The sequence below is a fragment of the Agelaius tricolor genome, unplaced genomic scaffold, assembly GCF_023055355.1.
Source record: "Agelaius tricolor isolate 1412-34295 unplaced genomic scaffold, bAgeTri1.0.p SCAF_12, whole genome shotgun sequence".
NCBI classification, from domain to species: domain Eukaryota; kingdom Metazoa; phylum Chordata; class Aves; order Passeriformes; family Icteridae; genus Agelaius; species Agelaius tricolor.
The window spans coordinates 12,013,916-12,038,179 of NW_027269272.1; the positions used below are offsets into that span (position 1 = coordinate 12,013,916).

General features: G+C 39.7%; 1 protein-coding gene and 1 long non-coding RNA gene across 3 annotated transcripts; one reads left to right on the forward strand and one right to left on the reverse strand.

Moving 5' to 3' along the window:
• Positions 1–847: 847 nt before the first annotated feature.
• PCOLCE2 (procollagen C-endopeptidase enhancer 2) lies at positions 848–23,548 on the reverse strand. 2 transcript variants are annotated; one of them, XM_071437656.1, is made up of 9 exons: positions 23,258–23,548; positions 22,282–22,390; positions 14,697–14,952; positions 13,000–13,124; positions 9,904–10,040; positions 8,479–8,633; positions 5,163–5,246; positions 3,015–3,182; positions 848–1,406 (listed from the first exon to the last, which is right to left on the reverse strand). In XM_071437656.1, exons 1-9 carry the CDS (start codon positions 23,344–23,346, stop codon positions 1,270–1,272), a joined length of 1,260 nt encoding a protein of 419 aa, XP_071293757.1. In that variant the 5' UTR covers positions 23,347–23,548; the 3' UTR covers positions 848–1,269. The 2 variants fall into 2 exon arrangements, with proteins under 2 accessions (XP_071293757.1, XP_071293758.1); XM_071437657.1 differs by lacking the exons at positions 22,282–22,390; positions 23,258–23,548 and adding an exon at positions 15,049–15,168.
• LOC139594939 (uncharacterized) lies at positions 1,318–1,905 on the forward strand. Its single transcript, XR_011680792.1, has 2 exons — positions 1,318–1,456; positions 1,846–1,905. It is a non-coding gene; the product is annotated as an uncharacterized lncRNA (long non-coding RNA).
• Positions 23,549–24,264: the final 716 nt, after the last annotated feature.

The following is a 24,264-nucleotide window of genomic DNA, read 5'->3' on the forward strand; positions in this document are numbered from 1 at the left end:
ATAAAATCCCTTTGTCTGTATAGGAAGTAATGCTGGAAAATTAAAATTCCAATTTAAAAGTTTTAAAATTACAAAACTACATCTGCTTTGCAAACAAATGCTGCTGTTGGTTCCACAGAGAAATGCTGTTTGGTTTGGTCAGTGGGGCAGTGCAATCTGTGAAGTGTGGCTGCAGCACTGAGCTGTTGGATGTGAGCTGCCAGCAGAGCCCCTTTGTACCTCTGTGCCCCCCTCTGATCCTTTTGTCCCCAGCCCAGCTACCCATAAAGCCTTTGGAAGAGAGGCTGCTGTGCTGCTGAGCTGCTGCTGCTGCGCTGCATTACGTGTGAGAATCCATCAGTGAAGGGAATGAGGGAATGGCAATCTGCATTCCCCTGCTGGAATAAGCAATGGGTACTTCAGTAGGGACTGTTTTATTGCATTGGTTTCCTGCCCATGGTCACAGATCATCCAAAGAACTCTGCTCTGGTATTTATATACAAGGAAAACAAATACTTAAAGGGATCTTAGATTCTATATGCACCTTACCACCACTAAATTAATTCCTACCTTCCTCTACCTTATTATTACCTTACAGAACTTAATGCTGACATTTACTAAGCAGATAGTCATTAATGGAGAAAAGCCTGGTGCTGTTTTACAGCTGTCTAATTCTTTGAAGAGTTCCTGTTCTGATCAATGATTCACTGACTTCCATGTAAGGAAAATCAGACCCTTAATCAGCAAGGAAGTATAGTGTCAGTTACAATGTGCAAGGCCCAAACCATCAAAAGCATGTAAATGATCAAAAACCAGTTTCTATATTTAGCTGCCCCACTTTATAAATAATTAATAACTAGTTGGTGGATGATTTAATCTTAAAATATTTTATTAAGCACTGATAATAATGCAGAAATCCATGTTATAAAACAACTTTAGAGAAAAAGCTAAGTTGAACTGAGTTGCTATAAATATTGCACTTAGAATTCTTATTTTACGTACAAAACTCCTTAAAAAATTGGACAGTTATAAATTAACGTCTTCCAAGTAATTGGAATTGGTATGTTGGAGATCAGATGGCTGTGCTGCAAACCTCTGGCTTTCAGCCTTAGGAGGGTCTGTTCTCCTCTGGTACATGGAATGAGTTCACTTTGAGCCAGCTGTGCTTATGTGGACAGGAGGGAAGGAAGGGTCAGCGTGGTCATACTGTTGGCAGTCACTTGTATTTCCATGACTTAGGCTAAGTTAAAATGATTTTTCAAGACAGATGATAGAACACAGTTGCAGAGTTCAATTTTGACATGTTTTGTTTTTCAAGGCATTTAGGATCTTTGAGTTCTTAGTCTTAAAACTCATGACAAAGCTGTTGGGATAGATTTTGCCTCTGCCATCTTCTTCTACCTGGCCCATGATGATGTAGTTTAAACCTAGAAAGGAGAGAACGAGATTATGAGACAGAAATCTGGGACATCATTTGGTAAGTACAGTTCTTGACCTGTGGTTTCTGTTCATTTCACTGTTTGTTACCAATGCCTTCCAACATTTCTTCCTTCCTACCTGCAACATTTACTCCCTTGCCCATCTTTGCCATGCTTGTTACACCACAAACTAGTTATGGAAAAATCAAGCTGATGCAGAGCTAAGTGTCTACTACATAATTAAATATATAGGGGATACTCTTTAAACACAGACTGTCCAGTCTGAGAGGCACTAGAAGAGCCCATCAACACTGGATAACCTAACCACTGTCACCCAGGGTAGAATATGTCTCATTAATATTGAATATTTTCACATTTGCTCAGCTTGTAGGTTAATGCCCTTAAGCAATAATACTCTTAAATCTTCTCATTCCCTTTCCCTCTGCAGAGATGTAAATATTTTCCAGATACATACAGAAGCATTCAGGCAAGGTGGACTTAATGAGTGGTAAGACCTGGCTTTGGACAATTCAATTGGATCTGTGTATTTTTATGCCTTAGAAGGGTTGGGGATTTGCAAGGTCTTGGGTTGGAAGGAATGGTATCACAGGGATATAAACAGAAAAGTTCAGATATTATGTAATGGCTCTTAAATAATTCATTGAGATTTAGGATGAGAAACAGAAGTGGTTTGGAGCCAGAAGTCTGCCTAAAAGGAGACAGTTTGTTTCACCAAAGACATTATTATGTCTCCCAGTGTGTAGTTTTCAGATAACTAAAGGCAAAAGCTAATTTCTGATCATGATTTTTCACTTTGTTATTGCCCACTTTGAGATAATATGCTTAAGCACTGGTAGTATCTAGAATGATATCAGGGTTTTTTTGATGCTTATTAAATTACTTTGACCATTTCCTGCTATGACTCTGTTTATGTTCTCGTGCTCTACCTGTTTACTTACGAGGCAAAGCTAAAAACAGTTTTATTTTTTACTTAGTTACTTCAATAAAAAAATGCTCTCATTATTTCTTTTAACACCTTTACCACAAGGAACTGGAATTTATGTTGGTTGATCTCTGTATATTACTTAAGGCAGCTTTTAGCAATACTGGCTGTTTGCAGATACAAAGTGGCTTAATGCTATGAGTATTTCTGTAAAGCTATACATACATTCAGGAGATACACAAGAGTGGAACTTGATTCTGCCATTTCCTGTGACATACTGCTCTTCCAGCTTTAGCAGGCTGTTGTCTTTCCCTTATAAACAATTGTGTATAAAAACTAGCTCCAAAATACATACATGTAAACACAAAATCTATCTCAGCTTCATCTGAGAAATGAAGCTGAAAATCAGATTTTATCTTGCATCATGTGGCTTTTAAAGAAAAAAGTTCTGCAAACTCCTGTGATCTACGTGAACCTAATTCTTTTCCAGAAAAACAGAAAAATGCAATAAACTTCTGGATTACTGGTTATTTTGAATTTATTTTAATACTAACTGCTGATTATAGAAAAAAAAATGTTGGTTTTTTTTTATTTTTGTGGCCATATTTCTAATAGTAATTTTTATAACTGTTATCTTTTATAAACACACAAAGCAGTTATTACTGTGTACTTACCTCTCCTGATGAGAGGACACTGCTTACACATAACAAGAATTTTGGCACTCATATTCTTGCCAGCTTGCTGGATTGCTAAATTGCCCTCCTTATATACATTAATGATGGATATTGTTGCATGCAGACTGCCAGCCCGTGTTACTGTTGTGATTACAGTTCCAGTTATTACTAAAAGAAAAGACATTTGATATATTTGGTATATTTTTATTATTTTTAGACAAAAATTTTGAGGCATCATAAAAACTTATTGAGTCTATTAGTGCCTAATAAGGAAACAAACAGTACTGGGAACACTTACTAAAAATATGAGTATCACTGCTAATAATTAACTCACTACTGTCAAATTTTGGTGGTACCAAATATGAAACTGTTCTACAATGTGTCAGTCTCATGCAAACCCAGTTCTCTGATTTCAGTTAAACTGTACAATTTGATACTTCTTTTAATGTGTCATTTTCAAATTGTGTAGAAGTTGAATTGAAACTCTTTGAGCCAAAATCAGAATTCCCAGCTCTCTGACACTCCCAGATGAGGAGCAGGGAATAGTTAATGCCATAAGAACTAGATTTTGATCTGCCTGAGGCCTAATACAAACTTATTTATTTCAGCTGAATGTATTTACATATCTCTAGTTACCATCATATATCCCAAAGACCTCTCAGTATGAAAATCAAGACACTTACTTTTCCCTAGGATGACTAAATTAACTGGTAAGCGATCTTTATTTAGCCAAAGGAAATGGTAATTGGTATTAACAATTTGGTTTATTCTCAGGTCATCTTTTTACACCAGATATTCTATCTAGGATAAATTCGATCTTCAATTATCAAGTATGTACAGCCAGATTTATTTTACAAAACTGCATAATGCACATTTTGGCATTTTGTAAATTTTCTCCTTATCTTCCTCTAATGCAGAGCTTTTAATTAAATAGAATGTTCCAGGTCAATCAAGAAAAAACTGTGGATGTTAAACTGCTGGGTATTGCAGCTATATATCTAGGAACAATAAAATGAAATGCATGATGAAAGAGAAGTAGTTATTATTTTCTAAAATCATAAATTCTGCAAATAAACTTCAAGTAAATAATATTCTATGAACAGACTTCTTATTCATACCTTAGGATATGCTTGCATTCACAGTAGCATATAAAGTATTTTTACTCTCACTCCTGTCATGGAATAGACTGAAAAATGTCAAGTATTTGACAGAAGATGGGAGAGAAGAATGTGATTTCTTACTATGATGCTAGGGGAAAAAAACCAAGCTTTATGTAGTGTCATTTACCCTGAGCCACAAAGCTGGGGTGTGGTCAGTAAGAGGAGACCATTTATGGTTTGGGTTTTTTCCCTGCCCGTTTCTGTTGTGCTGTACCAGCCTGTAGGGGCTGCAGGTTGGAAGGGGCTGTGGTCAGGGCTGGGAGGGGCTCCCTGAGTGCACCCTGAGTGCTCCTTGCCCCAGGGCACAGCCACAGCCTCCCCTGCTGCTGGGCACCATCAGGCACAGCCACCACCAGATCTCCTCAGATCTCATGGGATTAGCAGTGCAGTAAGAGGGAGTCAGCTTAAAATGAAAATAGGGTGGTGGCAGGGAGTTTTCCCATCAAATTGCCAGGCATGTTATAGGGGATTAAAAAAAGATTGCAGTATTAATATGGGAAAATACCCTGACACATAACTGAGCAGATGAGCAGTGCCAGTGCCAGTGCTAATGCACAGCAAACACTGCTTTTCCTGACTGATTTATGTCTGTTACACACAGCAGTGCTTGGAAGCTTCCATCCCTTCTATTTCCAAAGCATTTTGGAAGCATTTGCACTGTGTTGTGGAACAGTCTTGGCTGCTTACAGAAAATGGAGATGACAATCCAGTAACTGAATCAGTGAATCCTGGGGTTGTCTTACATTGTCATTTCCTTCTCAGACTGAGAAGGTAAGTTTGTCTCAGATATCTGTGCAGTGCTTATTTCAGAATATCTCCAAGAATGTACTGAGTGAAACACAGATACTGATGTCAGATACATAGATAAGCTGGTGTAAAAATATCAGCCTATATATTAATGGAAACCCAGAACTACATCTGGGAAAATTTCCTTGAGTCTAAAAACACAGCAGAGAATGAATAAATAAAAAGAAACTTTGTTCCTTACCAAAGTTGCTTGAACAGTAATTGCTTTCTAGAGTCCCACTCCTTTTACACTTCTGCTGGCACAGGGCAACTGTAGGTTTCACAGCTTTTTGGAAGGAAAAAAGTAAATTGAAACTGAAATGAAGCATTTGATGCAAATGAAAAGCACGATGTTCAAAAAAGACAAGAAGAAAGATTAACAATCCTGATGTATGCATGAGCTAGAGCTGGCATTTCAGGGATGAGCACCACAGTAACAATATTCCTTCTCTCTGCTGGCACCTCCAGTCACTGTCTGTTCAGGTGTCTCAGCTGTGTCTGTTCCAGCAGCCTGAGAGAATGGAAGTTACTCAAGATTTGTGTGGCATCTGAAGCCTGTCACTGCTGCTGCCATACAGCCCTAGCAGAACACCTGGAGTACCACAACAGGATGTTTCAGTGACACTTCCCAGGGAGGGGGTGGCCTTTTATTGGAAATTACTACATTGTGATGAAAGGGATCAGAGTTCAAATTCCTGACCTTTTTTTTCCCCAAATTTTTCACACAGCTTCATGTCAGGTAGTGTTGCATAGTTTTTCTTCATGACATTTTGAAACAAGATGTTTGAAGTATGGATTTAACATTAGGGATTGACATTTCCTTTCTGAAATTGAATGCTTTGTTTATAAACAACTGAATACACTTGGCATCTTTTTCCTACTTGGGTGGATGTTCATAGTTTCTGTGCATCATTCCATGTAACATGGTAGGATGCACAGTACTTTAAGGTTTTTATGTCCTTTTCAAATTTGTTTGGAATTAGCCAGCGACATAGGTATTGTAAACATGGAGGTGACACTGACAGATTGAAGAAAAAAAACTACAAATCCCTACATAACCTTCATTTCCAAGGAAAACTAAGTTAGTTAGGACAAGTATCTTTGCAGTTTTTTACTTCAAAATGGAGCATTTTGCAAAAGTTTTATTCAGCCTATATTTTTTGAAAAATAACTTCTGACTAACTTCTAATCTATATTCTTGTACTTCTTTTTAATTGAATAATTTTCCAAGTTTCTAAAAATGAACAAATGATATTAAAATTACTTTGCCTTCATTGCAGTGGCCGAGGCTGTTAGAAGATCTGCACTGCTCATTGTTTTGCTTTTCAAATCCAAAGTTTAAAGGTTAGGCTTCATAGTTTTTAATGTATTTTGGGCTGGTTTGTTCCTTTCTTTCTGCAGTCTTCTTGGTATTTGAGTCTTTAGAAAGTTAAATGCCTCCCACAAGGAAAAGTGTTTTAAAGAACAAGTCACTATGTCAATGGTACAGGTCTGGCAAGTGCTTCCTATCTCAATGCTACACACAGCACACCAAAGATTTAGAATTTAATGTTTCTTGAGTCTTTCAAGTTAGTGTCCATAGTAGGAGGTTAGGAAATCCAGCAGGCAGATGATTCCCAGGTGCATGCCAACGTGGTAGGCATGCCAAAATTTTACTGAGGTGCTCTGCTTTTTCTAAATTTAAAACTAGGATTATGTGTTACAAAATAATCTTGTTTGGTCCTTTTAGGGCACTTTTTTCTTTTTTTTTTCAGTTTAATAAATTTTGGTTGGTGACCAACTTTGCTATGACTTGTCAGCAGAGGCTGTCTATTGTTTGTAAGGTACTTTAGCAGAACATGAACTGGAGAAGAACTGAAATGAAAGTTTAGTTGCCTAGCACTTTACATGTAGGCACACTGACAGGAAAATGCATGACTTTATCCAATGATATGATAAAGTCATATACCTCACCACGGGTATTGGATTAATCTTCATTACTTTTACAAATGTGTTATAGCATTTATTTATTTCTGCAAGTACTAATATTTGTATGTTCCATAAAGACTGATGTAATTCTTGAAAGAGCTTACATTAAACTAAAGTTTAGTATTTTATTCATGCCTGGAGTTCTGTGCAAGTTTAAACAGATCTGATTTGCAAGATAATAAGATGAGTCTCTTTGAACTGGACACTTCTGGATGCAACTGATGGCTCAGAAATGTAACTGAACTGTAGAGGTTTGGTTTGCTGTGGTTTGTTTCGGAGATCAGAAATGCCTACACTGTGCAAAACTGATCCCACCTTGAAAGGACTTCTTATTTCTGTCTGCCTGACAAGTCTTTTGAACACCTTGCCTCTGTTGCCCTCTCTAAGATGAAGCAGCATGTTTTTATTTCCTAACACTGATGCTGTCATGGAAATTGATTTGGAGTTAACTGGTAAATATCACCTCTCTTGCCTGTGGAAAACCCTGAACAGGGTTACTGACAGCCTGGGTTACTTGAGACCAAGTGTTTCAACCAATAAGGTCGTTAACAAGTGCTTTAGAGTGAAGAAGAGCTGAATTATTTATTGTTAGAGTCACATCAGGATGATTTACAGGTCACTATGGTTTCATTTTTTTCATGTTTATTTTTATCTATTTTGAATACCTTCATTAGCAGGATTAAAGCACCACAGCTTCTTGGTTTCCTGCCAACAAGCCATTGCTGCCCCGATTTGTGATGTGCTTTAAGTACAAATCAGGTTATGCCTTGCAAAAACATCATAAATAATTTGGTTTTCTGCTATAATTGTATCTGAAATGCTTCACATTCAGGTTATAGAAATTCTAAGAATTTATCCTTTCAGTATCTCAGTAATGAGGTATTTTTGGCAACACCTTCAGAGAAATCCAGCTCTGATCTTTCATATATGCTGTCTAGTCTTAAATACAAAAGAAGACTTAGTTTTAGTGAGACATATTTCTCTGTAAGTTCCAATCACTAAATATTTTCAAATAAAAATTATTCTAGGAGGGTGTCATATTGACAAGGGCTTGACAGAACCTGAAGAGGGCTCAATTGGCTTCCATACCAATTTTGCTTGATCTTAAAAACTATATGAAGAAAAACACAGTAAGATTTTTACATATCAACAGAAGAAAGAGTTCCTTTAAATAAAACTTATTTCCCAAAATATTCAGAAATTTTTATTAAACAGAAATTAGCTTCTCCATTCTTCTATGGAATGTGCTAGTTAACTGTCCAAAATTGAGAAGAGACAGGAAAATTCTCTCAGATGGAATAAGTTACTTTTATACTGAACTCCTGCCTGGATAGATTTCCTTTAAGAATGTTAAGTGTATTCTCCCTTGAGTATATTCCAGTACTCCCTTGAGTATATTAATTTTAATTAATTCCTTCAACATTTAAAGTACTAACAAACTGTAAAACTTGAATTTTTAATCTCATTTCTATCTTGTATTTCTGTAACTCTCTCCTTGTCCTGGAATAATTAATTTTTATAGGGAATGAAATAGAGCCAGTAAGACTTACTTGAGGTAGCAGGGACTGTTGTGGTTGTAGGCAGAGCTGTAGTTGTGGGTAACTTTTTTGGTCTAAATTTATAATGGCCAATAAAACCATCAGCTGTTAAGCTTAAATCAGATAAAAACTGAACGAGCAGCTCATTTTTCTCAGACAGAATAGGCCTAAAATTGAAAAACAAAATAAAATATTTCCATTCTTTCACATGTCAAAGCCAAAAAGCATTAATAACATTATTAAAAAAACCAACACTCCAGACTAATACTGAAAAATACACAATGTTTTGCTGGCATGTCATACACTGGTGTTTTGAAGATGAAACGATGAAATTCATTTCCATTAATCACCTAAACCTCTTGATTCCTGAAGTTTATGTCAATATGAGTATTGTTCAATTCTTCCCAGTGACTTCATTGCAAACTTCACTTCCATGAAATGGAAGGGGTCAGATTAGGAAAGTGGGAAAATACATTGAAGAAATCCTCTGTACACAGGGGAAGTAAGTAAATGGGGTGTTTTAAAATTTGGTTTTGTTTAGTAAAAAAGATATTGCACAATTGGAAGGGCTATGAAAATTCCTTAAGTACTGGATGCTGCAACTCTTCAAGAAACCCAGCAAAAAATAAAATGTTTTGGGTTATTACTTCTGTGGCCTCCTTTTTGTCAATTATTAGATTTTGATTACCCAGGATTTCTTTGAACCCTTAATGAGGTCTTTGAAGTAAAAACTTGTCATTGTTTCCCTTTTTTTTTGGCAGATTATCAGAAATCAGTTTACTCTGATGGCCAGGTCTGATTTAACCAAAAGTAAGGGGCTGATTAACTGGAATTCTCTGGATTTAGCTGCCATGGTGGTTGCCCAGATTAGACTTTCCTTGCTGCAGTATTGACACAGCCTGTGGACATAGGAGGGCACTGATTATCAGCTGCCAAGAGCTTTGTTCTGCTTCCTGAACACCAGGACTACAAGGCCAAATCTGAAAGATCTGACCCAGTCTGTGTATCCTGTCTTTTTAAAAAGGGCCGAGAGGAAAGTGAGTCAGATAAAGTGAGGATAAGCCAAGGGGCCAGAGAGCTCAGCTGGGTCCTGGTCCTTCAGTATCTATAATCAAAACATACACATTATGTTCATGTTCAGCTACCATTACCACTGGTGCCACACCAGTATCAGTAGCACTGGGGTTGTTACAGTGGCTAATGAGGCTTGAGGGACAGCAGAGAACATGGGCTGGAGCCAGGGTTAGTCATGGAGACACAGAAAATAGAGAAAATCTAGAGAGACACAAGATACTAAGCAATTTCTACATGTTCTGTTGGAGGTACAAAACACTGCATTTAATTTAAAGATTAAAATGTTTTAGAAGCCTTGGACAGAACTGTTGGCAAAATGACACACAGTGGCAGTGAAGTTCCCAGCTAAAGGAAGTTACTTACTCTGGTGGACTGTCTCCACAGTACTTCCCAATTCTTTTGGCATCATTGATTTCCCCACCATTAAACACTGCAACGTAGTCATATCTGCAGTAGTTGTCTCTTTCCACATCAAACTTCTCAAACTTTAACTCTATTAGCTAAGGGAAAATGGAAATAAGTCATTTAGGTTTTGGCATGCAGAATTTATTAATACTTCTTGTAGTAAGTGACATCTTCATATAAAGTACTATTTAATTTTTCTTTCAATGAAGGAAAATTCCTTAATCCACTTAATTGTTAAGTATTTTAATCCACATGACTTCTCCAACTAATAGTTCAGCATATGACTCTAATATTGTGTAAAACATTTTCTTCTCAAATGTATGCAAGTAACTTCTGATAAAGTTATTTTTATGAGTGAATGTTAGTAGGTGTTAGGTGTTACAATGCTCTTAAAATAACTACAGCAAGTGTAAGCAACAGAAAAGGAGCTTTTAATGTCATTGCATCTTTCAAGATACACTAAAGAAAAAGCAAAGGCAAAGTTGATACAAGGCATTTCACCGACTTCATTAACAGCAGGGCCTAAATCACTGTGGTTGCCAATGCTGTGTATACTTGATGCAGAATTAAAAACAATAGAAATTAAAATGTTGATAGAAAGAAAATTAGCAAATAGTAAAACTAAACCCAAGAGAAAGTAAGTACTGGAAGGAACAGTGTTTCCATGTCAGATTTCCATAATTGTTGAGGCTTTACAAGTCATAAATGGGAAATAGTATCATGCTGGTATTTCAGTACTTACGCTATTATCTCCAGTGACTTTTATTTATGGAATTTTCTACTTAAAGAAAAAAAACAACAATGTACAAGAAAACAGAAATGGAATCTACTACTCTGGAATGAAGTCCTGCAGAATGACTCTGTCAGTCATGTGTGGCAAGGAAGAGAAACACAACCCAACTGCTGCATGGAAACAGAGGTAATATATGCATTTAGGTTGCTTCTTTAGATGAAGCACAACAGTATTTAAATCATCTTCCCATAAATAGCACAAATAAGGCTTGAATGACAAGACTGATTTGTGCTGATTGTAGATCAACCTTTATAAAGATCTGACTCAAACAAAGATGGTATTAAATCTTCTAAGATTGTACAAAGAAAAAGAAGTAATTTGTACATGGCATGTACTTTATTTGATTACTGACATAGCAAAAGTTATCTTGTTCTACATTCATAGTAATGATAGCCTGTTATCACCTGATGTCTTAGTTTTGCTTGGATATAGTTTTGCACTATTAAGATATTTAAGGCATAATTTTGTTAATTTTGTTTCCCATGAAGTATGAGTAACCTTGGGGGACTTGATTTCAGAGATGACTAACAGGCTCGTTTCAAAACCCTCAGTATCATGATGAAAAAATGCACTTTAAATGGAATACCCATCTGAATAACATGTTTGGGATCAAAAAAGATGGTAAAGAAAGAAGTAATGCAACTGGGAATAGAAATGCTAAATTTTTCCATAGCAGGCAAAGCAGCAGGCCATAGTATCTACTTCACTATTGTTCAATAAGTGCACTTTGCACTGATAAGTATTTCATGAGAGAATAGAAGCTATTCATGATCAGGAGAAGCTCCTTCATCTTCTGTAATAAATTAAGTAATTATTGGTTTGTATTTGAAACAACAAAACAAGAGTGCCTTGTTTTATTGATCACTTGCTTATGAAAGGGAAATAGAGACAACACCACCTAAATTCTGGCAAATGGAAGACTGGGGAGCTTTTTCTGTGCACTTGAAGAGGGATGCTTATTCACTACTTAATGGAAAATGGCACTGTCAAAATTCTGCCTTTTTTCCATGCAAACAACCACTGTTGCAGTACATGAATAATATATATTTGGAAACAGGTAGATTTGTGGAATAGAATCATCAAAAGGCACAGGATATAATGCCCTTATTTTTATGCTGATATAGCATTTCTCAAATCTTCTCTGTGAGCTTAGGAAAAGTTGTTAGGCTTATCTAGAGACATTTGGAAAGAACCAAAGTAATCTGCAGTTTACAGATAAGGGTTTAAAAATCATTGCCTATCTATAGGATTGTTAAATGGCCTGTATCTAGCAAACAAGGAACGTGCATTAAAAAGGAATACAGGAAAGACTAAGCTGACATACTGCTTCAGTTCAAGGGAGGAACTGTCTTGGTAAAGCAAAAGTAGGAAAGATCAGAAGAATATATTTATCTGGGGCAGCTTTTTTTATTTCAAGGATTAGTCATGAGCAGAAGATGAAGAGGAAAGTCATCTTTATATGTAAATGAATTTTAAAAGCTGAATGTGGCAAGAAAAGTAACCTACCAAACATGCTCGTCAACCAAAACATTCAATCATTGCAGACCTCCTGCTAAGATAAAGAGCAGATGGCTCAGCAGCAACCAGAAAATGTGCAGCTAGGATTGAGATTCGCCCTCCAGTGTAGGGAACACACTTGTGTTTGCCATGCGTGGCACAAGAGCCCTCTCAGTCTGCAGGCACATCTCCTCAGCTCCTAATGAAGGGGGAACATATGCTCTCATGGCATCTAGCTAATAAAGCAAGCATGTTATGCGATGGAGCCTTCAAAATACAAAACAGAATAAACTGCTTTTATTAAATTCAATCAGCTCCACCTGGGTACCTCAATAGTAAATGCTCAAACATTGTTAGACTCAAATGCAGCATTGGTCATCATCACGTTTGGTGCTAAGACGATCACATGCCCTGATTTCATTTGCATGGTATTTTTTGAATTAAGAAAATAATGTTTAAACCCTCCGTGGCTTAAAAGCCTCAGCAGTCACAGCTGCTTTAATGGGTTTAATTTCGGGGGGTGTACCAGTGCGTGGCCCCTGGGGCTATAGGGGAGAGTAAGGCGGGACGGCCGGAGCGTGGCCGTGCCTGTGCCCGCCGTGCCTGTGCCCGCCGTGCCTGTGCCCGCCGTGCTGTGCCCGCCGTGCCGGCCGGGTGCCACCGCAATGTCCCGGGTCAGCGTGGGCAGCCGCCCGCTCTGAAGTGTGGGTCCCTGCCGGCGCTGGAAGCTGAGCTGTGCCAGCAGGGCCCTGGCAGCGCCTTACCTGGTTCTTCGGGGCTACGATGTGCCAGGAACAGGTGACTCCTGCGGGGTAGTCCCGCTCTGGCCAGTTGGGCGTGTGGAAGGAGCCCGAGGGTTTCTCCAGCCGTCCCCCGCAGTACTGGTCCCCTGCAAGGCAGCACAGCGCGGGCCCTGAGGGCGGCGGCCGTGCTGAGGGCGCCCCCGCCACAGCCCGCCCAGACACGGCCGAGCCCTCCGCCCCAGCTGAGGCACCTCTGGCAAAACACAGCTAATAAACGGCAAAAAAACAGAGAGAGAGAAGCATTCCTGCAAACACTGGAGGAGGAGAAGCCGTAGGTACTGGAGGAGCCATCCCCGCAGCCCATGGCAGCGATGGTGGGGCTGACAGGCACTCCCAAAGGAACTGCAGCCTGGGGAGTGTTCTTGATGGAGAGGGGTCTTTCTTCTGTATCTCCTGCCCTCAGTTCCAAATTAAAAACTCCATCAGGTGTGTAATCCTTATCTACAATATTACGATGAACCTTCTCATTAAATTAACTACATCCAAACAAAGTTATTTAATGTATCGTTCAATACAAGTTTACAACTGGTAAGCCTGATAAATTACTCACCACCTGCACTGCCTCTGCCCAACAACCTGTCTAGTTGGGAACCATACCAATAGCAAAAGCCTTGAAAAAGAATCACTAACTAGGGCAATACCACCTCCCTGTGACCTCCCAGCCTCTCACTGTTCATACCCTTCCCAAGCACCAGGCAATGCCTTTATGTTTAGTAATATCTGATGAATTTTGCTTTGATATGTTTTTGTAAGTGGTTTTAAACCAGGATAGAGACAATCCACAATGTCCCCTGGTACAGTGTTCTACTGATTCACAGGCCACAGAGAAAAATCACCCTCTTCTTTCCCTTGCAGCTGCTTGCTCATCTGGTTTTTTATATTGAAAGAGATGGACTGAGGTCCTCAGTCACTTCCTCCACACCAGTAGTGACTTCAAAGCCCCCTCCTACAGTCCCTTTGACTTTCTCTTTTCCAGCATGAAGAAGTTCATGCTGTGCAGTTGATCTTTGTGTATGTGATGCTCTTTTAACTCTATCTATACTTGTTGTGTCTGATTCCTTCCAATAATTTGATCATATTCAGTTCTGAGATGGGAACATCAGAAAGGCACACTTTATTCAAGATGTACATGCATTATGGATTTATAAGGGTGTGCTTTTTGTTGTTGTTGTTTGGTCTTTATTTTCTTCTCTAAAAATTAAGTTTATGTTTCTTTTTTGATACCTATTAAGCACTGAATTGATGCTCAACTACTGTATTCATAAATTATCTACTTTAAACCTAAGATCTCATTCCAAAACAGTAAGAGTAAATTCAGAACTTGCTGTACTGTACACAAAGTTAGGGTGTTTTCCCCTTATATGCAACATTTATCTATACTGAATTTAATTTGTCCTTTTAATGAATAGTTATTACCAGTTTACTACTAGGTACAGTTCTTCCACTACTCTTAGACTTGTCAGCCTTTGTCCTTACTACGTGATGAACTAAGATGGCTAAACAGTTACACTTTGCTATTCGCTAAGCAAGGTAATTAAAAAATATGTTGAATAGCACAATCTCTAATATCACTGGCACCAAATCTTTTTAAGCATTAATGTGGCTCTGGATAGAGCCGAGTCCTATTTCTCCTCAGCACGTATGTAATGGTTAATTACCTCTTTCGTGTGGTTCTGCCGCAGAAAACTTGGCAATGAATCCACTCCCAGCAGTGTTAGCATCTGAAGTCATCTGCACCAACATTTTATTGCTGCTGGACACCAGGGCCCCTGGTTTGACAGTGCCACAGAACCTGCCGATGCGCTGCCCGTTGGCGTGGCCACTGTAGACATCCACAAAGTCATAGCGGCACAGGCGGTCGCTCTCCAGGTCCAAGTACCGGAAAGAAAGAACCACCACTTTTCCCTCTGGGACCTGCAGAGGAAGGGAAGGAGGGAGACATGCATCTGCAAGGGTGACCACATACCTATCAGATCCCACTGTTTGCACTACTGTTTTCATGCCCTTCACCTCCTGTTCAGATGAGCTCTTTTTATCAACTGTATTCCAGGCACAGCGGTTTTTAAAGTAACTTGGACCAATCCTTAATACAAGGTTCTGGCCATCTCTTGCCATTATCTTATTTCTGATCCAGAGTATCTGCTAGTCAGGCTCATGCAGTAAATTATAAACCAGTTCAGCTTAGGGTGTTTCTCTTATTTTCTGCTGAAAGTGTAGAATCAGCCATGCAGCTCCCTGTCACCAAGCAAAGTGAGGAGGATGAGATTAATATGAAAAAAATATGGAAAAAATAATTTACCATTTTAAATAAATGAAATGGCCTCTCTCTCTGATTTGTGTTACCAAGTTTCACAGTTTGAAGGAGTTTTTTAATTTACTGACATACATATCACATTTATAAATAAAATTGGAAATTTTATGGCTAATACTGTACAACCCTAATATTTAGTTACTCGAGTGTATGCAGTGAAATAATTCTATTTGGAAAGACAATGTAAAACTATAAACAGAGAATTCAAAAGAACCACTAGTGGGTGTCCTCAATACAGAAGAGAGTTTTTTTTCTGAAACATCTGAGGAAATGTAAGACAGGGCAAATCTTCTTACATGTCTGTATATGGACATTGCAAAAGAGACAAGAGTACAGAGAAGGATGTAAATTAAGACAACATAATTGTTTACAAGGAGAAGAACATTTCCTAGGATACAGTTACAAGCTTTTAAGAGAAAAATCAGCATACTGAGAAGTGAAAACTGTTCTAATAAAGCACTTAATGCTGTGTAACAGAACTGAAGAAGGGAAACAGTATTTTAAAGTATAGAGAGACCCTAGACAGGCAAGTGTAATTATCTGCATTCAATCCATATCATGGTAGAGTGGTTAGCTATTAAAATAATTGCAGCTGTTCTGCTTTACTGAGACACTACTATAATTTTCTGCTTTAAACATACACTTAATATATCTGCATTAAGTTCATATTTAAGCAACGTTATTTAAGAGTCCCTGAATTTTTTTCATTCCTTAACAGTGACTCATTTTAAAACACTGGTTTGAAATAAACTAAAACTAAACTGTTCCTATATGAAATTGTCAAACTGTTTTAACATTGAGTCTCAACAGTTAAAAATTGCTTGTCAAGTATAGATGGAAGTGCTATAAATGGAAGTGACTGCTTTAACCCACAGAAGATACTGACAGAGGCCACAGCTCTAGGTGTACTGAAAATGTGCTGTAGGTGTGTTCAGGTTACTCTTTCATGTGGCTGCTTTCATGCCCTGTGCTGATACTGATCCTGCAGCAGGACAGATTTCTGCTTGAGCTGTTCTCAGCTGCCCAGGGTCCATGTGCACACTTCCTGACCAGCTCCACTGCAGTTCCTGCTGCTGGTTTCAGAGAATTTTCCTTTTAAGTTCAAAGTTCTCTCAAAAATGCATTCAGGGCCCCTGTGCTGATACACATCACTGCTCCTACTACAAAACCACTACTAGCATAATCTTGAATTTATTCCTTGAATCACTGCTCTCATATCTAAATCTCTTATTGCATTTACTTGTCTTCTGGTCTGAATCACTAAGGAGCATTAAGGCTTGGTCATTTTAACATAAAATGAGCTAAAATGAACTTGGTACTCCTGCCAGAAGATCTGAATATTATTTACGGTTGTACTACAAAAGTCTGTGTGACTGGACAAGTCAATTCAGAAATGCTGACTGTAAAATTAGTTACAGAAACCTTTTTTCCAGAAGTATGTATGCAAAATAGCATATCCTCTTTTGGGGTGGAACAGTCATTTTTGTAAGTTTGTCCAGCTGGTATGACAGGATGCAAATGGGGTGACCTTTAAAGGTTATCATGTTTAAAAATAAACTATCATACCTACAGTTAAGTTTGTCCAACATATTCCACAACAGTGTCTTGCAGTTTTGGCTAAAACTTGCCCGTCTTTAAGATATTTCCCCTTTTCCTTCCCCTGTTTTTGAAAGCTGAGCACAAGTTGCTCTAGCATATTAGATTAAACAGTTTTATCAATGCTTATGAGATTTTTCCCTATTTTCTCAGCCTGAATTGCTTCTTTGAATATACCTTCACTCTCCCAGAGTTCAAAAAAGGAAGTGGAAATGTGAGAGGTGGCTGGTTCTGGGGTAAAAAAAGGTCATTTTGCTGTCCTTGTAGAATTGCACTCAGATGTAGCCAAGTGGTTATTAGAACTCAGTAATGCTGATGGTACTCACTGACAGCTCTGGTCCAGCTGACCCAGCACTGCTCTACTCGCACCAGCCCCAAGGCACTCACTGTGCCCCTGCACCTGCCACTCTCTTGCCACCCCAGGGACAGAGGGACAGAGCCCTGCTCAGGAGGGAGAGGATGCCAAAGCAGCCAAACCCGAACTGCAGTCAGCCATTCACTCAAGCCTTAGGTTTTGTGGTTCATGGTATCAGTGATTCTATGCAGTGTTCTGCTTCCTTCTCCTCTCCCCACCACTGGCTATGCTGTACTGTACTGTACTGTACAATCTTTCTAATTATATTTCATTGTAGCTTTTAATCTCTGCTTCTGTCAGTTTAGTCTATTTGAACTTGGTCAAGACTGTTTCCCATAGATGTACTGACCTCTGTTTCATGACAGTCTGTTAAAAAATGGGTAGGAAAAACTCAGCCACATGGTTGTGAACGTTTAACATGGCGCCTGCTGTAGGTTTTAGTTGTCAGAATAATCCTTGCTCATGTTTAGCTGAATTTGGAGAGGTAAGTCATTTAAAGAAATGTGGCAGGCCCTTAATTACAGTCACTACTTACTGCTATTACTTTTATTTTTAAAATATACTTGCTTATTAAAATATTTGTCATTCACAAAAATAACAAATTTTTTTCAGTATGTTAAATCACTAAAAATTTTGTGGTCTGAGTAGATGACAATCAGAAGTGCAGAGGATGCTGGTTCCACATTCTGGCAGCAGCTGTTCCAGTTTGCAGCTACTCCCAAGGAATCTTGTGCTAAATACAGGCATCTTTGCATAACTGGGCTTTTCTTTGATTTCTACCATTTCGCTTCTTTAAATGTTGAGAACTAATGCGCTAAAATCTGCCAATGGCTGTCCCAGGACATTTAAAATATTGTTCCATGAGAAACACAGGGGAGCAAGCAAAGGCCAGCATGACTCAGTATTGTTTACTTTGAGCCACATCTGAGCCTGATGCAGTAAGATGGGACACCTCAGAGGAAGAACTGGAAAGAATTCAGCTCTTAAAAGAAAAGGGAAAAAAAAGAGGGAGGAGTCAAAGGAAGAATGATGTGATGCTTCCTCTGCAGGGTGTGCCTTATTTTTGTTTTATCCATCCAGCTGGTATCTTTCAACAACAGAGGCACTTCATCCTCTGCCTCTCCTTGTTACAAAGAGGGCAACTGACCCATACTCACTCTCTGCTTCCCTTCTTATTTTAACTCTACAAACTTCTTTAGGTTCAAATATTATGATGCTGAACTAATGCCTTACTCCTATGGAAGGCTAAAGAAATTTTTAGAGGGAGTTTTTGTACAGCATAATTCCCTAAAATCATCTGTGTAGATTACTAAACTCTTCAAAAGGGCATGATTATTCCATATATACAACACACCTCAAAATAAGGTTGTGAGATTGTTTTTGGTTATCATTCATTGCAGATATTTCATATCATGTTAATCAAAGTTCAGTTACCTTTAAAGTAGTGATGCTGTTTTTCTGTTGTTCTGACTGAATACAAAGCCCTCTTCATCAAAATTACATGGTTTAGACTATTTAATTTGAAGGGAGGAAACCCCTTAAATGCCAACTTTCACAAATATAGTTTGTCTAACTTTTACACCTGGGTTTATATTGGGTTGAATATATATTGATATATGTTTAATACAAAAATGCTGCTTGTATGCTTTGCTATAGCAGTCCTAGGTAGAGTTGAAAAATACATCAGCTACCTGCAAGCCAAATGTATTCTTTCTCTCTTCTGAGAATGAATGTAGAAGCTATTTGGAGTTACATCCTGGGAAGAACTATGATTTCTGCCTAGTTGCTTGTTCTCTATCTCCATCTCCAATTTTAAAAATTTGTATTAGCTTGCTCTTCCTGACAAGGGCACTAGATTCTGTTCATCTTTTTCTTTTCCAGCAATACAACCAATGTGTAAAGACCTGTTTTCTACTGGAATGGCATAGGAAAATGAACACTTAAAACACAGAAAAAATTATTTAAAATATTCTGCTCCCTCAGGGCAGATTCCCAACTGCCCTGATAAGTAAAATTTTCAAACTTTGCTTATTGTCAGCAAACCTGCTGGAACACAGCTCCTGAACCTATAAAAACATAACCTTACATAACTCTGACAGTTTTCAGTATTATTGTTGCACATAAAGTTGTTGGAGTTTTATGGGAACTAAGCAGCCTGCCAGAAAAACACAGGACAGCAGTCCAAATTCTTGGACTATGTGACACATTTATGTGAGGTGATGGCCAAGAAGGATTACAGAGTATTAAAAGTAAGTGTATATGACATATTTCAGATAAAGCTATATACATTACTATAGGAAAGGAAATAGCTGTACAAATGACTTCTTAGCAAAGCCAGTGAAAAGCTGCTGGGTCGTCTGCCAAGGCTGTAATAGAACCACAAGCATGTGCTGAACACTTCTTAGAGCTCTTAGAATAGAGAAGCTGTTTTCTTTAGCCAGCTGAAAAAGTCCCAGTCTCTTGAAATAACAGAACCATAATTGAGTTAGACTCTTCCAGCTTTAGCAAACTAGTTGGAAAGATTTCAGATGATACCTGAATGCTACATTGCTTTATCTGTATTACCTGTAATGTTTTCTAAACCTGTTTTCCTCTAAAGAACAAATTAGCTCTCATTCTGCCTTTCTTTCTGCATTTCTTGTGCAGATGATGAAATTCTGTAGTTGAGAAAACAAGAGCTTCACGCTTCTCATGACCCAGACATAAAGTAAATCAACGTCTCTATCAGTCTTGCAGGCTTGTCAGATCCTGCATTGGGAGAGTGTTTTCAGAAAGGTGTTCACAGCCCTTGGCTAAAACAGACAGGCAAATGTCTTATTCACTTTCTAAGACTAGATGCTAAATGAGGAAGACTAACAGTAGCTACAGAGTATTTCTTCATGGCACTGTAACTGGCTTTCTTACTTGGGTGCTATTACAAGCTATTCTGGGCCTCAGCAATATTTGGTGAAAGGATTTTGTTGTATGAATTCAGGCTAACCAGACCCTTGAGTGTACCATTTTGCCACAGGATGGTAAACCATGGTCTTTTTAAACAGAGTACAGGCTTAGTCTTGCAGGTTTATTAGTCTTGCCTTCCCTGCATCCTTCCTGCATGCCCCAGAGACACAGAGCATTCTACAGTTGATGGGGGAAAAGAAATCAGTTTGGCTTAGTGAACATTATTTTTAACAAAACAGGTGTTAAATGGGCTGAGGGCACAAGCAAGCCTGGACTACCCAGTTGTGCAGCCCTTCTCTGGCTTTGTGCAAACCACAGAGGAAAAGCAGGAGGCAGTGAAATGGCAGCACAGCAGAACACTGGGAGTCAGGGTGATCATGAAATGACAGAAGCCATCAAATTCCTCCCATTGCCAAAAAAGCTCAAGTGCAGACACAGCTCTGCTACAGCTCTGTAGAAATGCTTCTCACCGTGCCCAGGCTCACCTGGATGGTGGCATCTTGTTAGCAACAGCCACATCAAGTCTGCAATTAAAGCACTCTCTATGGACTTTCTAAGTACAATAATTTGTTCTCTTCTCCCTCTACCCCCCACATTTGAAGGACAGATACATGACATGATTCAGTAATTGCTTCTTTAGTGCTGCCTCCATTTGTTATTGAAGTTTTTTAGTGGTAAAAACTTCATGCTGTTATAAGCAAAATTATTATCTCCCTCCAGATTCAATTTTGATCTTTTGAACATCTAATACTGAGTTACACTGGTAAACTCATTTTGTATGTTTTTCCCTTTTATTTAAGGCATGTGTTTATGATTCCAAATGCAATTTGCATCTGCTCCTCAGACTGCAAGGTAGGCCATGCTGACTGCTGCCACCTCAGCCCCTCGATAGCAAGGAAGCAAGTTTATGGCATGCACCACGCTTCACATCCTCTTTGGGATGAGGTCAGACACGGCTCAAAGGTAACCTCTAACTAGACCCCAATAATAACGCAACAGAAATGTGCAGAAAGCAGCTCTGCAGCTTCACTGGGATCTTTCAGACAAAACAATTAAAATCACAGCACTCATTTGGTATGAGAGTTGTTTTAAACTGAACATTGTAAACAGATCAATGTCTCCTGCTCTGCGTCAGCATCTCTATAGTAGCAGGAAACAATTATCCTGTGACATCCTACTCTCCTGCCAACACCTAACCTGTGAGGCAGTCTTTCAACTGAACTTGTCTTTAGTGATCCTGTCAACACACAGACGAACTTATTTTTTATGCCATACTATTTTTTCTGTAGGCCCAAATGTCAGAAGAGTTCTTGGTGAACTATGTCTAAAAAAGAGAGGAAATTTGGTGGGCAGTTTCAGAGGGTTTAATTTGTGCAGATATGAGGAAGAGTAATCATTCACTCACATCCCCTTCTCTGAGTCTGTGGATAAGGACATCCAGACCAGAAGTATTTAGTTGTTTCATGGAATCTGTTGTCCATGAATATGATATCTCTGCCCTACAGCCTCATTTCAGCATCAAAATATCAATTGTGCCACATGGTTCCATTTCACATAGTCATTTATAAATGAAACAGCACTTCCCTACTTCTCTCATCTTGCTGTATGACAGACTCCAGATGTCCTGGCTGGCAGAACACTGCTAGCAGCACACTTCAAGCAAACCTGCCTGAATTTTTGGGGGTTTTTATGTCTTCTTGCCAAAAAACTTTTCATACTCACCACCTCAAATCTTTTCTTTGACAGAACTCACTATTACTTTCCACAGTGACAGAAGGGGAGATGTTTGCTTGTAAATGGGTTAATTTAAAACAATTAGAGGTGCATCAGGGAAGTCAATGAAAATTTACTTCTGATATGAGGCAAGGCCAGTTTGTTTCAGCCACTATTATCATGTTACATCAACCCTAAAAAGCTCCAGATAGTTGAGCTACTTTGAGTAACCGAGTTCATCATATATTACCCCATGTAAAACACAGTTTAACAACAAATAACTGTTCATTGTCTTCAGCACTGATTTTGTGGTATTAAAAATTCTTACGGTGATTTTCCAAGTACATTTGCTGTTTGGTGGGTAGACGCCAGGAAATCCTTCACTCCCAATAAACCCTGACTCTCCAGATACAACTCCTCCACATGTAAATGTAGGCCTGAGAATAATAGAAAACAAAATTCATTTATTCTTTGTATAAGGAGCACAAACTGTCTCAACAGCTTATATATTTAAAGCCATTGCTAACATGGAATATGTTTAATCATTTACATAAAATCACTATTGATATAGAATATGCAATTTAATGTGCGAACTTGGGTGTAGAAAAAATTAACTACTTGGGCCTTAATTCTGGGTCAGCACAGACTGTTATCTCTCCCTCCTTTTTTACTTCCTAAGAGCAGTGGTGTGCCAATGTGATACATCATTGCAAACTGCTATTATAATGGAAAAATAATTATTAAAAAGTCATTAGCAATGACTTTTTATAGAACATATAATAGTAGTTAAAATAGCATTGATATGAAAATTACTTCTCATTCCTTTCTATGCTTTGAACTTATATATTTTAATCAAGGAAGTCTCTGGTACCTTTTTGTACCTCAGTAGCACAACTCACCCAGTGCTGAGCCCCGCTCCTGATGCTGAGCCCTGTGGCCCAGCTGTGCTCAGGGCTCAGCTCAGGTGCTGGTGCCGGCTCCGGACACGCGAGAAACCCTGGAAAACCTGCGTGGAACCTCTGCTACCGCTGAGCACACGAGGGTGAGCGAACGCCCTGCCGAGCTTTAGACACCGGCATGCCTCACCCCATCATACTGTTATGTTAGAGAGGTTAGGGGAGACTACCCGGCACCGCGCTGCTCTCGCAGGGTCCCGGGCTCCGTGGGCAATGCTCCTGCCGTGATGCAGTCACGGGCACGGAAACACCCGCGCACCCCACGGAGGCACGGTGGGAACGCGACTGCAGGGGACGAAGGGAGGGGAGGGCACAGCGGGAGCTGCGCGGGGACAGAGCGCGCGGTACCTGTGCGGGGGAGCGGCGGGACGCGCCGCCGCCAGCAGCAGCAGAGACGGCAGCAGCAGCAGCGGCGGCGGCGGAACGGCGGGCGGCATCTCAGCGCGGCAGCGGCGACTGGGGCAGGGCTGGGGCCGCGGAGCCGCTACTCCGACCGCCGCCTGCTCCTCCTGTGGCTGCCAGGGCCGGGGGAGGAGGCAAAGGCTTCCGCGGCCCTCCGCCCCCAGGGCAGGGGCCCGGGCAGGGCCGCCCTCTCTCCCCGCGCGGAGCGCGGGCGCTGCCCCGGGTGTGCCCGGCCCCGCCCCGGTGCCTCCCGGGGGCTGCGGGCTCGGCCCCGCGCACTTCGCGCCCGCGGGTGCTGGCCGGGTGCAGCGCCCCCCGTGCGCCGCCCCGGGCCGAGCCCGCAGCCCCCCGCGACGCCCCGCTGCCGTCCTCAGGTGGCACAGGGCGGGTGTTTGTCCCGGGCATGAATGAACTCAGTGTTACCGGCTGTGCAATCGTCTGCAGCTCCGCCAAAGCTTGAAAAATAGTAATGCTGCTTTGAAATTTCTTCTTTATTTAAATTCTAAAGTAAACTTGAAATGCTTCGTTTTGTTTACCAGTGGGTAATCCTGACCCATTTAGTAGCCTTTTCACTCTGGCTGTGAAGGATACTCTTTAAAAGGCTGTGGCAGAGCATTCAGTGATGAACTCAATACTTGGGTGTTTTACAGAATTTGGGCCAAAGTTGTTTGACTGAGAAAATAAATGAAAAATTAAGCCAGTATTCTTATTTTGAACACGGTATTCTTTTTGAATATGACATTTGATAAACACCACATTGTTAGTGCTATTGAACAATGACATACAGATTATCACATCAATAAGTGATAATTTATGTTCTGAGTATTGCTTTAAAAATAACCTGTTCGTCTTACTGTTTTTAAGTACTTCTTCCCATATGTGTCTCTTGCAGGAGAAGGAGATAAGTGTAGAAGTGTTCAGGTACAGCCAATTGAACAGACCTGAGGAACTAA